The 23,869-nt window shown below is 42.4% G+C and overlaps 1 protein-coding gene across 1 annotated transcript in view; it reads right to left on the bottom strand.

Moving 5' to 3' along the window:
* FNDC1 (fibronectin type III domain containing 1) overlaps positions 1 to 23,869 on the bottom strand; it is a 126,841-nt gene that overhangs the window by 32,556 nt on the left and 70,416 nt on the right. Inside the window, exons 10-14 of the mRNA XM_073337819.2 lie at positions 22,674 to 22,785; positions 17,804 to 18,169; positions 8,903 to 8,968; positions 6,030 to 6,191; positions 928 to 1,158 (exon numbers count right to left, since the gene is read on the bottom strand). Of these exons, the coding sequence (XP_073193920.1) occupies positions 928 to 1,158; positions 6,030 to 6,191; positions 8,903 to 8,968; positions 17,804 to 18,169; positions 22,674 to 22,785 (937 nt within the window). The remainder of the gene's footprint in view (positions 1 to 927; positions 1,159 to 6,029; positions 6,192 to 8,902; positions 8,969 to 17,803; positions 18,170 to 22,673; positions 22,786 to 23,869) is intronic.

Raw genomic sequence — 23,869 nt, 5'->3', positions numbered from 1 at the left:
AAAGCTCCACAATATTTCTTTGTATGCAGAAACAGTTTTATTCTGGCCTGTATCATTAATATTGCTATTGTGGCATGCAATATCTGCAAACCACAAGAAAAACAGTTCCGTATTTTCCATAACATTCCATCCTCTCTTCCCTCCTCTGCCCTCACTACACATTTTATTTTCTTGAGAGAGTGACTATTGATTTCAGAGATTTAGAAGAGAGCGGTGTTAGAAAATAAAGAGACTGATTTTGAAATAAGAAAAGGAGTACTTGTGGCACCTTAGAGACTAACCAATTTATTTGAGCATAAGCTTTCATGAGCTACAGCTCACTTCATCGGATGCCGATGAAGTGAGCTGTAGCTCACAAAAGCTTATGCTCAAATAAATTGGTTAGTCTCTAAGGTGCCACAAGTACTCCTTTTCTTTTTGCGGATACAGACTAACACAACTGCTACTCTGAAACCTGATTTTGAAATGTGGCTTCCCATATCGCTGATACAAATAACTGCAGGGGAGGGAAATTTTATAGGTCTGAAGACTTCTAACCCCTTGAGTGCTTCTGCCAATCTGACTGTTAGAGCTACGTGCTACAAAATAAACCCACAAGTATTTGCACTTCAAAACTGCACGCACAAAAACAGAGCCAAGGTGAAGCCCTTTAGAAGACCAGGACTAATCTATGCTCATCAGTGGCATTGGTACAGTGTTGACAGATGACATAGAAGCTCTTTCTCACTGACTAGAAGGCAATTAATACCTTCTTCTCGGAGAGCTGTATGGTAACAGAGAGTTAACATTGTTGAAAAATTATCAATAATAATTAGCTCAGATTAAGGTAAAAACCTTCCCATTTGGCTTCTGCATAGTTTCCTGAACCCCAACCAGGACAACAAAATCCCCAGGGTGACAGCCAAGACTGGAAATTTGTTACCATACCTGTTATCAAGTCTCCTTGTCGGGGTTTGGCCCAGTCCACAATGACAAAGGAGTGGCAGCCTTCCATTGCCACCACTGTGATATTGTGAGGGACAGTCTGGGGATGCAGCTCTCCCCCTTTTAGATTATACGGTATGATTTCATCCAGGCTTTCCACTTGGAAGTGCTCCAATATCTCTGTCAAGGAGCAGGGGGCAGCAGGATCTTTATTGAGATAACTCACATAAGGAGCTGGAAGAGACAGTGATAAGCAGCATTTATTTAACAGTCTGTACAGACAGGCAGATTACTACAGCTAAGGACAATTTCCTGTAGAGAAAAGCACAAGGTTAATTTTCTTTTTATATTCCTTACAGGCGGCCGAAACAGGGGGCACTCGCAGAAATGGCTATATTTTATTTTTTAAAATAAAATAAATTAGACATTCATTTCCTGACCTTCCAGCTTGTAAATCTTGTATATTTTCCTACCATTTCACTGACGCTTTCAAATCTGTAAACTGTCTGGAAACTTCTTGGAGTGCTATTACTCTTCATATAAATAAAGCACCATGGAAACTGTAAGCATGACAAATATTCAGTGGCAATTACGTTACTCTAAGGCTTTCAATAGATGGGGAATAACCATGTCTGGTGCATTTCAGTCTGTGTTATAAAGGATCAGGATGGCAACTCTTGATTAACCCAATGTTGTTGCTCTAAAATTAAGACTTACCACCTGTCTTTGGGAGCCAAAGTTGTGGGTGGGGGGAGGGGTGGGTGTAGAAGGGCCCACAGTGTAGGGGCAGGGTCCTTCCCATGTCACAACCTGCCCACTTTAGATTTGGAGCTCCTCTGCCTGCCTAGATAGTCCCTTTCCCCCGGTAGCTGATGTAGCCTTCTGATTCAATGTATGCACTCTTGGCAGCAAGAGAGACCCCACCAGGGGGGAAGTGGCTCAGCATCTGGACCTGGCTGCTCAGAGCAGGGAGAGGCCCACCCATGAGTCCAGCACCATGCCCCATATCCTTGATGCCTAGAGACAGGCACACACAGGGGTATTACCCCTTCACTGCTCCCTCTGGCAGATTTTGCCTTTCGGGCTTCTGTAGCAGAGAAACTGCTGAATTTGAATTAATATGCAAACTAGATACCATTAACTTGGGTTTGAATAGAGACTGGGAGTGGCTGGGTCATTACACATATTGAATCTATTTCCCCATGTTAAGTATCCTCACACCTTCTTGTCAACTGTCTAGATGGGCCATCTTGATTATCACTACAAAAGTTTTTTTTCTCTCCTGCTGATAATAGTGCATCTTAATTAATTAGCCTCTTACTCCACCTTTTCATGTTCTCTGTATGTGTGTGTGTGTGTGTGTATATATATATATATATAATCTTCTTACTACATGTTCCATTCTGTGTATCTGATGAAGTGGGCTGTAGCCTATGAAAGTTTATGCTCAAATAAATTGGTTAGTCTCTAAGGTGCCACAAGTACTCCTGTTCTTCTTTCTGACAACATTGTGCAGTGATGCGGCTGGGAGCAGCATCGCTATGATGCCAGACCCAGGCTATGGAGCCACAGACAGTTTCTTGTGCAAAGAAGTGAATGTAGCTTCTCCCCCAACAGCGTGTCTTTGCACCCTCAATTTCATAATTTCTGTCAGTGCAACTGAACCTTTGAGTCCCTGTTAAAGCTGCCCCTACCTCCCCCTTGCATTTTGAGGGCCAGATCCTCAACTGGTATAAATCAGCATAGCCCCATTGACTTCAGTGGGACTACACCAAATTATACCAGCTGAGGAGCTGGCCCTGGAGGTGCAGCCAGCCCCATTCTAGTTGTCTCCTGCATGGATGGCCTCTCTTTATCCTCTTCCCTCTCCTACCTACCCACAACCAGGTTTTGCCTAAGGAATGCAGAAAGTAAAAGAAAGGGTCTTGTTCTTCTAGTGATAGGGTCACCATATTTCCCTAAAGCAAAAACAGGACACTGAGCAAGACCGGCCCAAGCTGCCTGGCATCACCAGGCACAACCCCCCCCCCCCCCCCGAATGTTCCTCCACACCCCACAATTTGAAAACTGCACCTTTTGTCCCATTTGCTCTTGCCAACTGATGATCAGCTGGTAAGAGCAAATGGGACAAATGCCCACTTTTGCCAAAAAAGTTGGGCTGTCCAGGACAGGGCTTAAAAAAGGGACTGTCCTGGCCAAAATGGGACGTACCGTCACACTATCTAATGAATGTAGTTTAAGTAACAGAGTTTTAGTCCTTTTAGCTCACGGCAGACCCCTTGCTTTGGAAACTGGACACCTTAGTACTAGTGTAAGCAGTTACTTGTCTCTATGTGGTAGTGAGGTCCATTAGGGAGAGGTGCTAAAGATCATGGAAACAAATTACTGATATTTAGCAGTGAAACCAATGTAGTATGGTTCTCTCCCACTATGGTTATTTAACACTAAGAACCAGTTGCTCATATTAAAATCAACCCCTAATTCCCAAGTTTCCTGGAGTATGGAAATGTACAGGTATCAGTTTAGTAACTGGTAACTTTTACACTTATGCTTTATAGTGACAAGAACTGTACTTACTTCATGAAATGTCAAAACGGTAATTTTATTGCATTAAAGGTCCCTGTCATAGGGGCAATTGGACCGTCAAGAGGAATCAGGGCCTAGCCTGCCCATGACAGCCCTCTGAAGACCCACCTGGGACTAACCAGTTGCCCAAGGTGGCCGTTTAATGGTCAATTAGTAGCAGAGCACCTGCAACCTTACCACAGGGCTGCCTGAGTTCAAAGAACCAGGGAGAGTACTCCCAGGAGGAAGGTGCCTCCGAAGGGAGGGACAGCCTTCCCTGGGAAGGAACAATTGTAGCCTAGGAGAAGGAACTGAGAGGTCTCCAGAGAGACAGAGATAGTTCCTTGGGTGAAGGATACTAGAGTAAGCTGAGAGAAGGAACCAGAGACTGTTCTAGAGGTGAAGAGAACAGAGCTATCCTGAAAGAAGGAATCACAGGCTGCTCTCCAAAGGGAAGGGAGCAGCCGCAACTTAGAAGCCCTGGCTCCAGAGGATGGGCTTGGTCTAGAGTGTCCCATGGCTAAAGGAGCAAGAAGTTAGTTGAACTGACCCTGAAACTGCAGCTTTCCTGGTGGGCACCTGAATGAGGTCTTGCTTATGCTTATGCTAATCTTTGTTGTTAATAAATTAAACCCTCTGAAGCGGGTGTTCTTTCATGCACAGAAGTCTGGTTTGGACTTATCTATATCCAGATCAAGGGAAACTAAAGAAGGGCTCACCTGCGGTGTCACACCTGAAGGCTATAGGGGGGGCATGGAACCAGAGGCACTATGTCCACAGTCATTTTAACATTTAAAGAAACAGTTTGAGTTCTAATGTTCGCCTTTGGAAATGTTTATTTAGTTACAATAATACAGTTCCCTGGGAGGATAATATTTTCCCTCCTAGTGACCTGAAGTGTTCATAAAAAAATGTTCTTAGTTTATCTTATTGGATTTCCCACCACACAGGGAGTCTGCCCAGAGCTCGTAATCAACTTCATTTTAGCCATCACAAGGTTTCTAATCTAAACAGACCGGGACGCATGATCGCTGAAAGAACAGGACCATCCTGTCTGGTTTTGACAGGGAGGAGTTGAAGACTCATTTGAAAAAGTTTTGGTTTATGTGAGAAGTATTTTACTCCCCAAACCATGGTAAACAAGAGCTCAAGCCTCAGCTGCTCCAGAGCAGAACTTCACACAGTTGGTGAGTATGTTGGGGGGATGGCATGAATCAAAGGTGGCTCTAAGCCACCTTTCCTGCTCTCCCAGTCTTGCAGCTGAACTGACCCTCAGAGCAAGTTCTGCCAGCCTTTAACAGTCCCATAGGAGCTGCCATATCAAAGGAGGATTGCTGGAATGCAGTGCTCTCTGGCCCTTGAAACGCCCTGACAACGTACCCCCAAGACTTCGATGAGGTCTCAGAACAGCATCCTTAGCTGGCATAAACAACAATGGTTACAGCAAAGTCAATGAAGCTCTGCTGATTTACACCAGCTGAGGATCTGGCCTGTGCATGCAGATCCAAACCTTTTGGCTCAGCTCTATCTCCTATTGTTTCTTTCTACAATTACAAAATAAAGCAAGACGTTTATGAACATATAAAACATATTAGCACTCATAGTTAGCAAAAGGGTTCCAATTTAAGACTTTCAGAGTAACAGCCGTGTTAGTCTGTATTCGCAAAAAGAAAAGGAGTACTTGTGGCACCTTAGAGACTAACCAATTTATTTGAGCATGAGCTTTCGTGAGCTACAGCTAAGACTTTGTTCCATTTACCTATTCTCCCGTACTATACATTCCAAATGAAATATCCCGGCAGGACAAATTCTCCTCTGAGATACATCAGCATACAATGCCACTGGTATCAATGGGGTTCCACTGGTGTAACAGAAGAGAACTGTGCCCTGGTTTCCCATCAGAGGGCTTGTCTACAAGGAGAGCTGCACAAGTTTTACTAAAGCTTTGAATTTAAACTGATTTAGCTTAAGTGGAGCAAATCCCAGAGTAGACACTCTTAGGGTATGTCTACACTTAAACCATTACAGCAGCACAGTGATGGTTCTCCCATCACTGTAGTTAATCCTCCTCCTCAAGAGGTGGTAGCTAGGTTAACAGAAGAATTCTTCCAATGACCTAGCACTGTCTATCCCAGGGCTTAGGTTAATTTAACTATGTCACTCAGAGGTGTGGATTTTTTAGCTGGGGTGATATTAACTTTTTAGTGTAGACCTGGCCTTATTTTGGTTAAATCAGTTGGAAACAAATTTAAGCTATATTGAAATACAGCCCTCTTAAACTGAAATAAAAAAGTGTCTACAAGGGTTTTGCTCTGGTTTAACTAAACTGGTTTAGTTTGTGTCTGAGATCAAGATACAGTTCCAAGTGCTGCTACTTGTGTTTATCTTGTGATGATCTCTCAAAGCACTGTACAGTATCAAGAACAGTTGTGACTCATTAGCCAGATTTGTGCAGTCTTCTCACCAGAACGAATGATGCAGCTAGAACATGGACTATTTACCTTATTATTTAGCAAAAGCATAACGAGTACTGGGCTCACCGGTAAATCGTTTCTTCCCAGCTAAGTCAAATTCTGACACAGGATCGGAGCCAGAAACACTGATCTCTGGATAGTCTGTCTCAGGCACTGCTTCTGTAGTAGCAGCAGTAGTAGTGATCACGGTGGTAGTTGGAGGCAAAGTGCTCTCAAAAAACTCATAGTCTTCAGAAGACACAAAGAAGAGTTGACAACATTAGCTTGTTCCATGTTAAACTGGCTTAAACTCGACAGGGAACTCGTAGTTTCCCTCATTACAAACTATGATGAGAAAACTAAAGCAACATTCACCAGCAGACTTCACATCACGGGGTTCACACACTCCTTACTGATTTTTAAGTCAGAGGAGAGCATGCTTTGCTCTTCTTCCCAGGGCTTACAGCAAACTAAACAAAACAAAGACAGTCTTTGCACCAAAATAAGGATGAGGAAAGCCTCCATATTCTTCAGTTCACTTTACTAACTATAGAAATAATAGTGCCAGAGGGGATTTAAGTTTGATTTATAAGGAACTAAGAGGGAAGAAGCGAATCTGTTCTCTCAAGCAATTAACATGCATATTTTAAAATATGTGTTTATTGGTAATACATACAAGTTGTTCACAGAACCCAATCCGCTCCCATTAAAGTTAATAGCAAAACGGCCACTGACTTTAATGGAATGCCTAATGATATTAAACAGAGTGGGACGTGCAACAGGAGATACGCATACCTGTCAGATACAAAAAGACATATGCACTAGTTCATGGGGAAAATAATACTTTTGCAAAAAGAAGTGTGGGGGGACATCAGAAAATAAAAAATCAAGTAGATAGGAAAACAAATATCTTTAATTTGACTGACAGAAATTCAAAGAGAAGGCTGACTCACTGCACTTATTTGGCATCAAGAGTCTTATTCACAGAGAGCTGTGCTCGCTTTTCAGAAAGGTTTGATCTAGTCTAATCTACTCATCATGGTTCTTGTATAACCATCTTTGCCATGCTATCAGAATGCCCGCAAATTATAAATCATATACATCAATCTCTCTCTCGGTCGCCATCCCCTCCAGTGAGCTGCCATTGGAATTGGTTATTTTTGTACTTTTTTGTTGGTGTTATTGTGGGAAGTCTAGGTCAAGGAAGTAGATTTTTTTCCCTTCTGCTCTAAAAGTCATGATGTCTGTAGTCATCCTGTTGTTTTCTAGGGGTGAAGAGCAGAGAATAAGGAAACCCAGAAGATCACCAGCCGAATTCATTGCTACTTACCCCTCATGGAAACTCATCAGGTAAAATTTACCATGATAAACTAAACACATTCGTATGGCAAGATTCTGAGTTGACACTCACTCCCTGAAAACCTGAGGATAAGCCCGCTCAGAAACTGAGGCCAGATCCAGCCACCTTTGCACCATCTATTTTACACTCCTGAAACGGCTTCCCTCTGGTCTGGTAACCTGGTGAAGGTTAGAGCCACCCAAAGGCTTAGACTGACTGCCAATGGCCGCCAGGGGACACTGACAGCAAAAGAATCCTGGCCCTGTGCCATTTCCCCCTATGCCAACTGCAGGAAGGAGGTGGCATGAAATTCACTACAGGAGCTCTCCGCTGCTTGAGAGCCTCCCTACACAGGAGGGATCCCTCTGTGACTGGAATGGGAGCTTTAGTGTAGCTTGCACCACTGGAATGAAATGAAACGGCCCTAACACAGTGGAAGATCTGACCAGATGAATTTATCAGTTTTCTCACGATATAGTTTCTCTGTGCTCGGTGGGTGAAAGTCATCCCTGTGCAGAGGGCCAGAAAAAGGCCGGTTTACCCTGGAAGTCCCACTTAACCCCTAGTGCACGCAGAGCAGCTTTATTTTCTATTTTAGATTAACTCAGCAACTTTGCTGATTTTTGGTTCGGGCTGGATTCTGTAACAGGAAAGATAAGGGCAGGATTGAAGCAGCGTCCTTTAGAAGTGTCACTTTGAAAAATGTCTTTTTTGTTCACGAGTTGAGTTATAAGCAGGCAGATTCTAAAATAACAGCAATTTAAGCTCTTTCTGGGCCACTCTCTTCAGTCTGTTAAATTGACATTGTGCTGCTTACATGCAATATTATGTGGCACAAAGTCAAAGGGGAATCTCCATTGGTATGATGCTGGAGGAGGCAGCATTGGTGCCTACTAAGCCAGCTCCATCACTGGTGTAAGGGAAATTTGGGTGGAGGGTGGGGCAGGGGCAGAGTGGCATGGAGATCCACTACTCCTGATCCCCCACTGATGTACATTAATGTAATCCATTCAAGCGCATTACTGGGGTAACAGAGAATCCGCTCTCAATTGGACCATTTGTGACACACTACTTTGGAGATCACCTTTGTTCAAACATTCCCTATGTCTACATTGGAATCCAAGGTGTGACTGTAGCTACAACAACAGTGAAGCCAAGGCAGCAGAGGCTACCCATGTTCCCAGGCAGGGCCCTCCAGCTTGTGCTACTAGTCATCCTGCTGCAGCTCTGCTCCTATTGTTATTTGAGCTATCTAGACAAAAGTTAGCTTGCGTATGTCTGCATGTGGTACAATCACACCTTTCACTGCAGTGCAGACACACCTATTGTCACATTTGCTGAAAATGCTTCAATGATTTGAGAATACTGGGCCCATGTTTCCTTTACACTGCTCTGGCTGTGAGTTACTTCCACTTTAAATCCCCTTCGAAGGCTCTATTTTTCACAACCACCACAGGGCTGCTTTGAAACCAAGGGGCATGGCTCCAGCTCATGATCCTGGTGATAGCCTGCCTAAGTTCCCATCCAACATGATGCAGATTTATTCTTTACAGTGCAATGTTGAAAGGGGGACGGGGAGACCACACAGCACTTGCAAAGGACTTTCCTAATGAACCAGTACCTTCGTCATAGATCACATACGCCTCTGGAGTTGCTGTCACATCCATATCCAGCCCTGAGAACGTATCTGTCGAAGGAGGAAGAAAAGATAGCACAATGATTAAATGATATTTGCCTCCCTCAATTACTCGCTGAACACGTTTTAAAATAAAAGCTGAAAGCTATTTAATCCATAGAATAATGAGACAACAGCAGCAATGGTTCTAGATCACATGATAATAGATGCACTATGAATATCTAGAGTAGATGAACGGGTGGTAGCACAAGCTAGCCAGGAGGCATGATGCTGCTTCTTGCAGAGCTGCTGTACAAAATACCCAGCATCCTCCAGGAATTCTGCCCTGGGAGACCCACAGGATTCTTGGAGCAAAGGATGCCTTGCTTAGCATCCCTGTAACAGCTTGTTGTGGTTTCATGGCAAAAAACCCATGACATTTATAAGCAAGAATGGGTGAAGCAGTGCAGATAAAATAAGAACGACAGGGAACTTCTGCTCAAAATGTTTTAGATGCAAGACAATTGGGATGTTGACCCCTGTGTATAACAGACTTCCTTCCTCCCTGAAAAGTCACTTCAGCAGCTCTGCAGATTCATGGATTCTCTCCTGGATCAATTGCTATCTTGTGAGTTTGGGGCTTTCCTTGCAGTCAGAGAAATGTACTTTGCAGTGCCTGTGGCTCAGAGAAGCCAGAGCACACAAGACCTAGACTAGCCGTCCAGAACAGTACTGAGAAAATAGGAGCATCCTGATGGATTCCATTAAAGGTAGGGCCATGTTAGAGACCATCAAAAATGAAGAACTGGGCTTTGGGAGGAAGATGTGGTTGGGATGTAGGACAGTAAATGAATAAGAGCAGGAGGAAGACCTCAGAAGGTTTAGATACGTATCTGAATTCTGGGAGGCTTGCGTCAACCTTTTGAAGTCTTTTTCTCTCACTTCTACTCTATAGGTTGAGGACGCAATCCAAAACTATACGGATTCTAATAGGCAGAGCCACCAATTATAATGGCCCCAATGATTACCATAGATAGTTACTGATCTCAGCTACATTGTCCATAACATTTTAACAGCTCAGGCACAAAATCTCTTTGACCATACTTTACCATGATGCTTGGTGACAATGAAAAAAGAAAATTATTTGCCTTCCCAAAGAAACTCAAAACCAAAAGACCTCATTCCAAGTAGAATTATGCAAGGCTGGTTATATATTATACACACACACACATATATATACTATAGGCACCGATATTAAAGATATTGTGTATGTGTGTACACAAAACACATGCACAAAGGTACATACATACTTGTACATACACATGAACACACTCTATCTTTCATGTAATCTAGTTGCACACACCAGTATAAATTATATTAATGTATCCAACTACTTGACACATTTCATACTTTAACATTGTTCTGTACAGGATACTTTCTAAAGACAGGTAACCTTCCCACTGTAGCTCTTAATAAGATAGAAAATGTTAGTTATATTAAAGATATTAAGATGTGTGTTGAACAATTTCAATTTCCAGTATTAAATAATTAAAAATAAAATCTGAATCATATTAGCATGTCTCATTTATTTTTTATTCGAGAACAACAAACATACAAACCTTCGTTTTCTATTTCTTGCTATTACATTTCGGACAAAAAAAAAAACCCTCAAACCCTAGCTGGTATAATACAGCAGTAATTTTAGTGCCAGAAAAATTTTTGAAAATACAGGAAATTGGCTAATTCTTGTCAGACTTTAACAAAGCAAATGTCTGACATTTTCTCACGGTAAACTTGTGCAGCTGACTGACAGGCAATCATACAAAGCAGTGAATGTCTACTGCCAAGCTAGCATATGACCCAGTGCATCTTTGGACGAAGACAGAGAATCTTCCCAACATAGGCAGCTGGTATTGATCACTAGTTATAATGTAAACACTCCTTTTTGAATACTGCCAGATAAATTATTGAGTATCAGATATACACGAAGCTTTGAACGTGTTAATGTGCAGATTTCACTCCTTAATGCTTCCCAGCGTAACTACCTCTTGTCAAGACAATAGTCTGATTATATGGAGAAATTGTATTTTCTTTTGTGTTTTGTCAAGTTCTCCCATTTACAGGGCTATATTTTCTCAGCAGAGCTGTGGCACAGAAATGGCATAGTTATTGCAAAACAAACAAAATCCCCCTGCAACTTTCTGTTTTATGTGGTTTTATGTTTATGTTGATTGTAGTTCCTCAGTTAGCTCCTCCTACGTTGAGTGTAGCTCCCTCAGCTCCCCAGTAGGGTTTACTTCGACCTGCTACCAAGTGAGAACTACAAACTTCCTTGTCTTAACTAGAATTTTTCCACTTTCACCACAAGTCAGCCAACACACACAAAAAACAGCTCCCTTTTCCCTGAGTCTGGGCACATCCAGGGCTGAGTCGTCTGGGAAATGTAGGCTTGGGCTGCCAAACTCTTTTCTGCTAAATGTTGCTGAATCTAGTGAAATGTTGACAATAAATTGTGCTGGGACAAGCAAGTATTCTGCCAAATATTAACAGACTTTGCAAAATAATTAGTATAACATGTGGTGGCATTTCTGGCGCTTACAGACCAAATCTGTTGGGAAGCCAAGTACTGATGGTGACAAAATATCAGGCTCTGGAAGAATGACTGTTCTACTAAAGACCCAGACAGAGGAGATAGACAGTGCAAAAACACCCTTTGGAAACATTCAGGACAGAGCAGCAGCTAAAGTTTGGGGCATGTTGGTAGTGCTATATAGGAACGGGTTATCCTCCTTCAAACGTAACGTAGCAGCTGTTAAATAGGCACCTTGGAGGAGCTTTCATCTCGATGACGTTCACCCAGACAGGGCAGGCTGTCTTATTGCATGTGTCAAACGTTGGACTAGGCAGCCAAGCTGAGGTTACAGAAACATTATGGAGAGAGAAGCAAACATTTATTCCTCATAGAAATCCTCGTAACTCTGAAGTGGGGATTAATATTTCTCAACTTATGTCATGTGTATGTTGCAGGATTCAGGAAGTGTCCTGCCCTTTCAGACTTCCAATCTGATGCATTGGCAGAGACATTCTTGACATGCTGTACTTTTAAAGAGGAACAGCTGGTTTTTCTGCAACATGCAATAAGGCTCTCTATAGATTTGGGTTGATCCATGGATGATATGACGACTCTTTTGCAAAGAACGAAATGTGGGCCAGAGCTTCTGGCAAACTGGACATTGGAAAGGAAAGAAATATTAGTATTTAAAAGGTTCTTTAAACTTCAGAGAAAAATCAGCCAATGCCTTTATTAAAAATAATACTGTGAAATATTTTTAGGGCCAGATTTTGAAAGCCTTGATGAGATTCAAGGCAGCCTTACTCCATGAACAGTCCCACTGAAGTCAATGTGTCTGCTTGTGAAATAAGATACTGCCTAATATAAAGGGAATTAGAATTTGGCCCTCAGTTATTTTCATGGAGATATTGTTATGTATCTTCAAGATGCAATCAGTGATATGGTCAAAATAAACGCAAAAAAGCTGCCCTGTTGTCTTTAAAGAGGTCCTTATATCGAAGAGTCATACTATAGAGGAAGAATAATCTAGTGGTTAGAGCACTAACCTAGCACTTGGAAGACCTGAGTCCTTATTGTGACATAGACCTCTTGTATGACTTTGGGCAAGTTCCTTAGCCTCCCTGTGCCTCAGTTCCTCATCTGTAAAACAGGGCTAATTCCTACCTCACATAGTTGATATGAGGATAAGCATATTAAAAGATTGTAAGATGCTCAGTTGCTCTGGTACTGGGGACTGTATAAACATGGATAGACACTATAAAACACCCAGGCTGCCTAAGAAATTAGACTCGAATTGCCAGAGGTGGAGAATAAGGAAAAGAGACAAAGGTAACAGGGAAGATATAAAGGATTTCCATATTAAACTCAGAACTGTAGGGGGGGAAGCACACCAAGAAGAGTGTCAGTGGATCTCACGTGATTTTTCTTAAAGTGGGTCTCTACCAAAAACCACCTGCTGCCATAATGAAAGTAAGATAAGCCCAGGAAAAATCTTAACGAAAGTAAACTGAATCACAAAAAGGAAACGAAAAGATAATGAAAAAAGTGCTTAAAAGGGAGTTGGCCCGAGTTAGCAGTAATAATACTAAAAACAATAGAGATAAGATCTGTCTCCACCTCAGTCCCTGTAAAGAACAGCTGTAAAAAAATAATGACAGTCAAAAATAGTTACCAATACTGGAAGACAAAGCAGTTCGATGACAGCATGAAGCAGGCATGGGCAAACTACGCCCAGCGGGCCACATCCAGCCCACCAGCTGTTTTAATCCAGCCCTCAAGCTCCCACTGGGGAGCGGGATCTGGGGCTTGCCCCGCTCCGGCACCCCAGCTGGGGAGCAGGGTTGGGGGCTGCTCTGCGTGGCTCGAGGAAGCAGTGACATGTTTCCCCTTCAGCTCCTACGCACCCCACTGCACTCTAACCCTCTGCCCCAGCCCGGAGCCCCCTCCTGGACGCTGAACTCCTCATTTCTGGCCCCACCCCGGAGCCTGCATCCCCAGCCAGAGTCCTCATCCCCTCCCACAACCCAGCCCCAATTTTGTGAGCATTCATGGCCCGCTACACAATTTCTATACCCAGATGTGGCCCTCGGGCCAAAAGGTTTGCCCACCCCTGGCATGAAGACACACTATGAACAATGGAAAAGGAACAAATGTCCAAGCAAAAATTCTTTTGTAAAAATAGCTAACAGAAAAGAAAGATAGGGAGGGAATTCTTGATGTTACGGGTGAAGCATAGTGGTTTTCTCAGCATGAATTTGGTCTGGCTGCACTTCTCACCAGTGAAAAAGCCACAAAATGGTTATGCTGGTCATCCTACATGAGTGCCAATAACAAATACTAAGAACATGACCATCAGGTGGTATATCACACATATGTTTTAGGCCCCATCAGTAGGATTCCTTACAGGCACAGAGGCCTGCACTAATGCATCTGTTTGCAGGGTTGGGGCCTGAGAGAGTTTCTGAACATTTTACAGGTATGGTACACTATATTGTAAACTTCCACCACATAGTCAAAAACAGTTACACAAGATTACCTGCTAAATAATGAATACTAAGAATATAAATAACAGTTCTGTCTATACAAGGTAATAAAATCTCTCAGACAGATTACTCACCTAGTACAGCTGATAGAGGAATCGCCGATCTTCTGCCCATGGCAGTTTTTGTAAAAGACGTTTGTGTCCATCTCTCAACTCATCGTCAGCTGCCCATGTCTCTTCTTTCCATCTCTTCTGTGCTTTCTAAACTGATAGTGCGGCTCCCCAGATACCATTTACATTGTCTGTTTCTAAATCCAGTTACAGACTTCTGTAAATGGGGGGCTTAGGACAATCCGGTAGGCGCATCCAGGCCCCATTTTTGAATATAAAGAGCTGTTTTCTGATGCTGCTTTCAAATGATGAGTGGGTTGAATTTACACCCGGTGTATACAAGCTCAATAAAACTGACTTCGGTGAATTTGTTCTTGCTTACTTCAGATCTAAATTTGGCAGTGTCATTAGCTTCTATTGCTGCAACAGAGATACAATGACAAGCAAGGTCTTTGCTTTATATTTAATGTGGGGAAAGGAAGTTCTGTATGGCCCTCTACTTTACTCACTTAGAGCCAAGCCAATCTTTCCCCAGCTCCTAGGAGTGACATGCTGTTTTTCTTGCTTGCCAATCTATATCTGCTCCTTGTGTGTCTTCCAGTTATATCTTCCTACTTTACCGACAAAAACAAATTTTTCCTATGGTTAGAACACTGCGGAGGCAACAGCTATAATGACTGAGATGGCTTTGGTCTCTGTTTATAATCCATTCATATTCAAAAAATGACAAAAGAGAGTGAGCGAGAACTAACAGCTATGAGAGGCAGTGTTGACTAGTGGACAGCGCTCTAGACTGGGACCCAGAAGATCCGGGTTCTGGTTCTGCCACTCACCTGCTGGGTGACCTTGAGGAAATCATGTCAGCTCTCTGTGCCTTGGTTTCCCCATTTGTAAAATGGTGATATTTATACTGACCTAATTTGTGAAGTATTTTGAAATCTATGGCTGTAAAGCACTATATAAGAGCTAGACATAGTTATCAGAGATGGGCCAAGCTCCCATACTCTGCTCAGAGCTAGAAAAAGTTTGGGTCCAGATTTGCATTTTGCAGCTAAGATCCAGCTCTGTTATTCATGGATGGATCCGGCAGCCAGCAGTCATTAAAGCAATGTGACACAGTGACAAAAGTCAATGGAATTACACTGATTTGCACCAGCTGGGAATCTGGCCTGCAGATTTTATAGTCTAGACGCCATAAAGCACTTGCTTCTCATGGACAGATGATGGTAACTGATAGATATACAAAATTAATGTGAAGTGTGGAAACGGTAAGCAACCCCTATATCTGTTGGTATAGTGCAGCTGTTCATCACGAATATCTCCATCCTTCTACCATAGCACTGAGAGATGTGATTGAAGAGTTAGACTAGCTAATCATGTTAAAGAGGGAATTTATGCAAATTATTTATAATCAACTGAAAAGGGGTCATCTATAGAACAGTTGCAACTCAAGTGATAGTGCATGTCATCGGACAAATAGTCCAGGGAAACCTGGATAACAGGTTCCTCTGGATTAAAGTGTTAAAGATTATAGTAGGAAAAAAGTGACTATATAAAAAGGCCACCTATTTGCTCAATAGTTCTGCACCCATTACCGCTTTCAAGCTCATCTTCTCACTTTAGTGAGAAAAACAAGTTTTTATTCCTACTGGCAGACAATGAACAGGCAATACAGCTATGGAAAAGCAAGATAGTGTATGAAGCAGAATATAAACTATCAACAAAATTGTCAGCTAAATTCTAAGGACTCTGTGCTACTTCTACTGAGGTCAATGGCATTTTTGTCATTTACTTGAGTGGATGATGAAGCAGGCCATAAACACAGAATATGAGTTAATAGCTGCTTATGATGAGGCTAGAAGCAGAAAGAACCCAGACTGACTTTCGTATCCCAAATTGAGGCCCCAACCAATTCAGCAGAGAAATTTCACGTGCCTAACTTTCAGCACATAAGGAGTTCTATTGAAAATCAAAGTTCTCCCATGCTTAAGGTAAGTCATGAGCTTAGGTACTTTGCTGAATTGTGGCCTGAGCTTGCAGGGTTGGCCATTAGCTTGTAAACTGAGCACATGTGATATGCAAATGATTGAGAGAGAATAAAACTACAGCCCTGCCGTCCCTTTTCTGGTGAGGACAGTACTTTAAACCTCATAGCACTACTCTTTCAGCCTTTAAAGATGCAGCTGTTTGTTCAGAAGCCAAAGACCTAGGATGTTGGCCAGAAGAGTGACCATTTAGTTACTTTTAACTTATACAGTGCCGCATAGCCATCTGGAAAGAGGGCAGCTACGTCAAACTAAATCAAGACCGTGATTCAAAGCCCAAGGAAGTCACTGGGATCAGGCCCCAGTAGCTAGCTGATAACAAGTATTCATTTTTTTGAGAGTCTCAATAATGATTTGTGATCTGACAAGCCTTGGAGATTCTTTGCAAGTATGTGTTGTTTCAGATTGCAGCGAAATACTGAAACATTCCTCTTGCCTTTGTCAGATGGCAAACACTTCGAGTTTTCTTTTCCACAATCAACTGTCATTGGCAAGTTCGGAAGATCGCTTTTCAAAACAAAGTTTTCATTTTATATTTTTGTAACTGTGCAGTACAGCCACACATATTGTGACTCAGGGACTGGGGGTAACAGGATGTCAACTGTTAGAGGGCACAAGGGTTACATCGGGTTTTACAGGGATCCCCTGGGTCAGATTTATCCAAAACAGTTCACTGAAGGAGGGCATGTGATGTCTCTACCAAGAGCCAGTGGCCCACTGGTCATCACAGTCATTTGAAAATGTATGTATGGACAATATTTAAGAAGTTGTGTGTCTATCCCAAAAATTATGTTCTTAAGGTCCTGCCTGGTTAAGGCAGGTCACCAGGAGGTGACATATCTCAGAAATTTCCTTTCAGGCAAGAGATAGCAGATACCTATCTCCCTGTCTGGTCATATACGTTCTGTGTATTGTATGCTTCACAATGTAGGCCTATTTGCATACTTAGCCAGGGGCTAAATAAGAGATGGCAAAATCTACAAGAGAGGATATTTCCAAGATGAAACAAACAGCGGGGGCAGGAGGCCTATCTTGGGGTGCAAGGAAATACAGAATCCATTGCACAGGAGGCAATCTAATAGCATGTGTCTCTCATGAAGGATGGTCAAAGCTAAGCCTGGCTATAAAACACTGCAAGGATTTTGGATGAGCAATACTCTACAAGGCAGGAGAGTATCTTGTTAATTACGGGTAGGCTGTAAAATACATATAAAGTAAAATCATAACACGCAAACATTTGTTTCCAGTAATTCTACTTGTTACAACTTAAATCTCTGTGCTATGTCAAATAAATGTATATATGATTTCACTATAAACATATCTCAGTGCTGTGTGTTAAGCGGACTGATGATCTGGGGTGGAACTGGTAAGATGCACTCTACTGGTAAGCTCTGGAAGCAGCAAATCTGTGAACATGATGATTGTCCAGCAGACCAGGGGCTGGACACTCCAGGGAGATGCTTGGAGGGCTCAAGAGTTGGAGTGTGCTTGTTGCTAAGCTGTGGAGAGACTGCGGGGTCTGTGATGCCTAGAGGGAAGTGCTTGTGTTGCCGATGGCTGGAGGAGTTGGGGAGCTGACCAATGGCAGGCACACACAAGACTTTGTCACACTATGGACAGGTGGTAGCAAGGTGTCTCACAACCTTGGCTACCCTAGGAAACATCACACCTCCTATTTGTGTTTATATTATTGTTACCTTCTGCATTGCATTCAGGCAGGCCATCAAGCCCTTTTACCAACTTGCCATCCTCATCATACTGAGCATCAGTGCCTGGGGGACATGTAGGTAGTGGTTTCTCTGTTGGGAGCTCAGTAGTCGTTGGTTCAGCAGTGGTGGTGATGATGGTAGTTGTGGTTGTAGTTGCAGTTGTGGTTGTTGTGGGAATTGTGGTCGTAGTTGTTGAAGAAGTTGTTGTCTTTTTAATCATTTCAAGACCAATCAATGGTTTCCCTCCAAGGCTTACTACTGGTTTATCTTGTGCACTTGCTAGAGGTTTACCAAACCGCCCATGTCCAAACAAGGGTAATCCATCAGGACTCACTACTGGAGCACCACCAGCATCTGCAAGAGAAGAACAAAAGAAAAATATCTAATTGCAGATTCTCTATGTTTTTAAATCATGGTATTTAGCATCAGCAGATTTCCATTTAGGATCCCAGAAGTGCCATACCTAGGGGAATAGAGAAATGATTCAGGAGGACCTCATACAAACCACAGTGTCATCCACTTTTATTAGCGGTTCTCTGAAGAGCTGGATTCCCAAGAGTGTATCAGAACTAGTGAAGAGAGGTATAGTAAATCCTGACTTAAAATAGGTAAACCCTGCTGGCTGGGATGCTGAGGACACAGCCCTTTCCTTGACTGTGATTCAGCAGCATGTAATAGCACCCAGAAGGGGTTTCATATATCCATTTCACTCACGTGCAAAGATTACACCTACTTTCATCTCACATAGGTAAGTGAAAACATACATGGACAACTGTAAAAGGATTTATACCCTGACCCCTAATGTTATACACCAGAAGAAAGGTTAAAAAAAAAGGATACTCTGTTAGGATGCTGCAATGAGAGAGAAAAGGCCTATCTTAAGTTATGGATATAGCAGATGTTCTCTGTAACTGTGTTTCATCTGTGTGTACTACACGAGTTCATGAGACTTATTTAGATGGATTCATACGTAACCACCAGTGATTTCACGTATATCCCACAGCTGTTTTTTATTATTTCCTATGAGTCTTAAAGAAAAAGCCACAAACTATGCTGTGGATAAATTAAGGGAAAATAGTTATTTATATCTATATACTGGGACAAAGTTCCTGCTCTACCTTGGTGGGTCTTGCGCTTATTGGCGGATTTGCTCGCCTTGGAGCTTCACGGCAGCCCTCTGTTTTTCTGAATTCACAGTCCAGGTCGACTCCTCCTGTGTCTGACCAGGAGTTGGGAGGATTTGCGGGGGGAACCCAGGACTGCCCTCTGCTCCGGGTTCCAGCCCAGGGCCCTGTGGAATGCAGCTGTCTAGAGTGCCTCCTAGAACAGCTGTGCGACAGTTACAACTCCCTGGGCTACTTCCCCATGGCCTCCTCCCAACACCTTCTTTATCCTCACCATAGGACCTCCCTCCTGTGTCCGCTAATGCTTGTACACCTCAGACCTCCAACAGTCCACGTTCTCACTCTCAGCTCCTACTGCCTTTTGCTCCCAGCTCCTCACACGCACACCACAAACTGAAGTGAGCTCCTTTTTAAAACCCAGGTGCCCCGATTAGCCTGCCTTAATTGATTCTAGCAGCTTCTTGATCAGCTACAGGTGTTCTAATCAGCCTATCTTAATTGTCTCCAGAAGGTTCCTAATTCTTCTGGAACCTTCCCTGTTACCTTACCCAGGGAAAAGGGACCTACTTAGCCTGGGGCTAATATATCTACCTTCTATTACTCTCCTATAGCCATCTGGCCCGACCCTGTCACAATACATAAACAGCAAGATATCCACATATACCATACCTTCTACTGGCTCATTCACACAATCCACATAGACGCAACTGAAACTGACTTAATACACATCTGGACTGCATAGGAATGCAGGATTAGTTTTTAAGGGCCAGATCTTCAAAGGTTGATTTCAGTGGGAGTTAGGTCCTAAATAGCTTTAAGAATCTGGGCCTAAGTGCATATGGGCTTGATTCTGTGGTGGTGCCAGATGCCCTCAACTTCTAATTACTTTGTGGTCATTGAGGATCCAGAAGCATTCAGCGTCTCAAAGAACTGGACTCCATGTAAGAAATATGCCTTGTCTTTCTGTATATACATGTGTTGGTACAGATGCTGTGGATACCCCCTTCAAAGATCTGCGTACTCCATACATGAGGTACATGTCACCTCATGAGGAGGGCATGTTTTTTTCTACTCACGCTCCTGATTTCCCTACGGAGATGCCATGTCCCTCTATCTGTTCTGATTGCCATTTCCAGCAATACCACCTGCTCAGATGCTGTATTAACAGAAATGACATTTCAGCATGGTGGATCTGTGAGTAAAAGGGGAGAATACCTGCTGACACACAGATTGGATCCAGCCTCTCTCATTTCAAACTATAATACAAAAGCAAATCCAAATCCAAGGTGGAATCCTACCACTAAGATTTTCTTCCTCCCCATTTCTAATGATGAGCCATATCATGAAATCCATCTCAAGTGTGAAAATCAGCCATATGAGCAAACTGGAGAATAGAGGAAGGAGAATACTGCAGAACACTATTCAAAGTGATTCATGCAGATTCCAGGTAGCTGGCTTAGTTTGAAGATATATAGCCATATGCTAGAGATTTACTGATGAAAAGTGCAAGATGAGGGTTAGGTATTATTATTAGATTTTGCTCCTCCATGAACATTTGAGCAGTGGAGTTTGTGGTCACCTGAACATTTTAGGAAAGTTGTTCACCAAGGATGATAGCCATCCCTGTACAGAGAGGTCAGCAGAAGGCCTTGCATTACTTAAGGCCTCCTTGTGAACTTCACTCCATGTGCACCCCAGTATTCATATTCATACACTGGAAGACTCACCCTTCGTGTAGAAAGTCCTCACATCCGTCATAATACCATGTGACTTAAAGGATCAATCACAAATATCAAATAGTAAACAACCAAGAGTCAAAGACATAGACAAAGCAACCCATAAGATGGAATATATTTGCAAAAAGTTATCAATTAGGAATAATAACTACATTAGCTAAAATAAAAATCTATTCATGGATAATTCCCAAACAAAAATAAGGGCTAAACTCCCTGGATAAACTGTTCACTACAAATAGTTTGTCCAGCTCTACTGAAAAGAACTACAAAAACTGAAGAGACACACATTTTTACAGAGCTTCTAATTCTGAGCAAAGTTAAAATGATATTTTTAAAAAGTACACAACAATGACAAGTTGAAGTCTTATAAGGAAACATACTTAAAATAATGGACATCCCAGTGAACAGGTTTTTGTTTTTAAAAAGAACCACTGTGGCCACAGGGGAGTATATTTGAGGGGTCTGAACTGTGGAACTCATTCCTACATGAAGTTGTTGAGGCCAAAAATCTTAATGAGGTGCAAAAAGGGATTGGACATTTATATGTATAACAAGAACATCCGGAGTTGTCATAGTTAATGGGAACAAAAATGAAAAAATTAAATTCATTAAACCTTGTGTTTCAGGGTTTAAACTGATCTCCAACTATTAGTGATCAGGTTGAAACTAATTGGGGGTGGAGCAGATTATCCCACCTCTGCTTCTGCAGTGTCTGGTGCTGGTTGTTGTCAAAGACAGGATACTGGACTAGATGCACATTTGGGTCTTATCCAATATTGCAAACAGCTACATTTATTTTATTTTATTTTCAACTCTGTTCAAAGGGGATGCTGTCATGATTGATGTATTTTTAAGAATCCACACATTATTATAGTCAGAAAGCTGGGATTTTTCTTCCCCCAGTAATTTAAATCTCAGCCACAAGAATACTAAGTGTCCTTTGAGCAAATGACCTACCACTTTAAAATATCCACTTCAGGGAAAAAGTCAGCAGTCATTTGAAATTTCCATCTCGGAGTTAGTTTTGTGGCTAGATCATAAGCTGATACATTTCATGGGCCAAATTTTGTCTGGCAAAGTGAAGCCAGAGGGCTAAATCCTCTACTGCCCTGGCTGGCAACCAATCAGGGAAGCAGCAGGGATGGGTTGTCAAGTAGCGAGTCATGGCTCTGATTCTCTGCCTCAGGCCCAGGAACAGAGATGCAGGTTCCACTCATTTTGTATCCAATTCTGCCTCCTCCAGGATGTCACAGAACCCCATTCTGTTGCACATTTACAGGTGCAATTACAAAGAGATAAAGGGGGATGTGGCCACAGGGAAAGCAGACGTGGTTTGCAGTATAGTTGTGAGTGGCAGTCCCCAAAAGCAATTGTTCCTATACAAAACCACCCATGCAAATTATCCCTGTTCCAAGCAGGAACAGCTCTGTGGGAGGCTGTTCTCTGGCTGAATAGAGGAGCAGGTTAACACTGTTTGTACGGTATATTTCATACCCATACCTATTTATAGATTGAAGAGGATATAATTGTAAGCTCTTCAGGGCAAGGACTGCACCTACCTCTGTGTTTGTCTAGCATCTGTTAAAACAGGGCCCTAATCCTGTGTAGGGGTGGTGTGTAGCTGAGCTCCCCCTGGAAGAGCCTGGAGTAGGAATTATCATCTTCCTTGCTTGCTCCATGTAGGAAGTAACTTAATGCAGCCCTTTTTTGGGCTCAGGTTACTTCCTCTCATGCTGGCTCAGCTCTGATCAGGTTGAGAGTTGAACTCTCCCTCCCACCTACTTGGGGGAGGAAGACACTACTGGGTGCAATACCACATACCCCTTCACACTCATGCAGTGAAGAGGATATTCCCCTTATTGCCTTGTGCTGCCGTATTAAGCTGGGCCACAATCTGGCCCTAAATAAAATCAATATGCCACTTCTGCCATATTTGCCAGAATTTTGCACCATTGATATGAAAACTATTTTTTCTTTAGGAAAAAAGTCTGTCCTTACCAACAATAGTGCGTCCATCTCCTCCTAATTTCACTCGGAGTGGGTTTCCTTGGGAATCTTGGAGGTATCTTCCTTCAGCATTTAACACTAGCCCTCGATCGAGATCTACGATCTAAAAAGCAGTGATAGAAATACTGAAACTCACCTGACATGAAAGAATGGGAAATTAAATTATACCATAATAGTAATTCCAGGGGAAGAGAGAAGTTTGGAGTTACATTTTTAGAAGTGCCTGAATCATGTAGGGAGAGATTTTCAAAGGAACAAATGGCAGTTAAGCCCCTAACTATTAACTGTGCCTTTGAAAATCACCTCATTAGGAGTCGAAATCCATAGGACTCCAAAATTACTTAAGCACTTTTGAAAATGGTATTTAGGCTTGTAAGTGCCTTAGGCCCAAGTTTTTAAAGGTATTTAGGTGTAGCCAGCATTGTAATGCCTAAATAATTTAGGAGCCTAAATCTAATTTTCAAAGGGAAGCCAAAATCCCATTGACAATCAATGGTAGTGAGGCTCCTAAGTGCCTAAATCACTTTTGAAAACAAGTGTTAGGCTTCTAAATCAGTTAGGCATTGAAAAGCTGAGCGCATCAATGCCCTAAAGACCTTTAAAAACCTGGGCTGTAGCCACTTTTGAAAATTTTACTCACCCTTTAATTTTAATTGTTTCCAGAAATGATTTCATTTGTTTAGAAAAGGAAACCAAAAGGTTCACATGCGACAAGCTAGACAAAATGGAAGACAGGTGCTAAGTGTCAGATCAAAATAGTTTACATTTTTTAAATGCCCGTGTGCATGTTTTTCCACACTATCTTGAAAATGTCTTCCAAACCAGGCATTTGAATACGTTCATCTAATATACACGAAGAGCGCTAAAATGCCATATGACATTTATTTATTCTCATGCTGTGATTCCGGTTGCAGGGTACCTTACTCTGTGAGTATCTTCATTGATTTCAGTGGGACTATTTGAGGAGCGAGGCACGAATCAATGTGGGGCAGAAATAAAAATTCCTTCCATACATAGGCTGGTTATCAACAGGGTAGGTGGGATTTGCCCTGAATGGCAGATTTTAGAAGGCATTTAGGCACCTAAGGATGACTAACAGCACATTGGAAACTATGAGGAAAGGGATAGAAAGCAAGACAGACAATATTATAATGTCCACCCCTTCAATACTGTGTCCAGTTCTGGTT

Source organism: Lepidochelys kempii, chromosome 3 (genome assembly GCF_965140285.1).
Source record: "Lepidochelys kempii isolate rLepKem1 chromosome 3, rLepKem1.hap1, whole genome shotgun sequence".
Classification (NCBI taxonomy): Eukaryota; Metazoa; Chordata; order Testudines; family Cheloniidae; genus Lepidochelys; species Lepidochelys kempii.
Note: the sequence above shows the minus strand (reverse complement) of the source record. Positions and strands in the feature narration are given on the sequence as shown.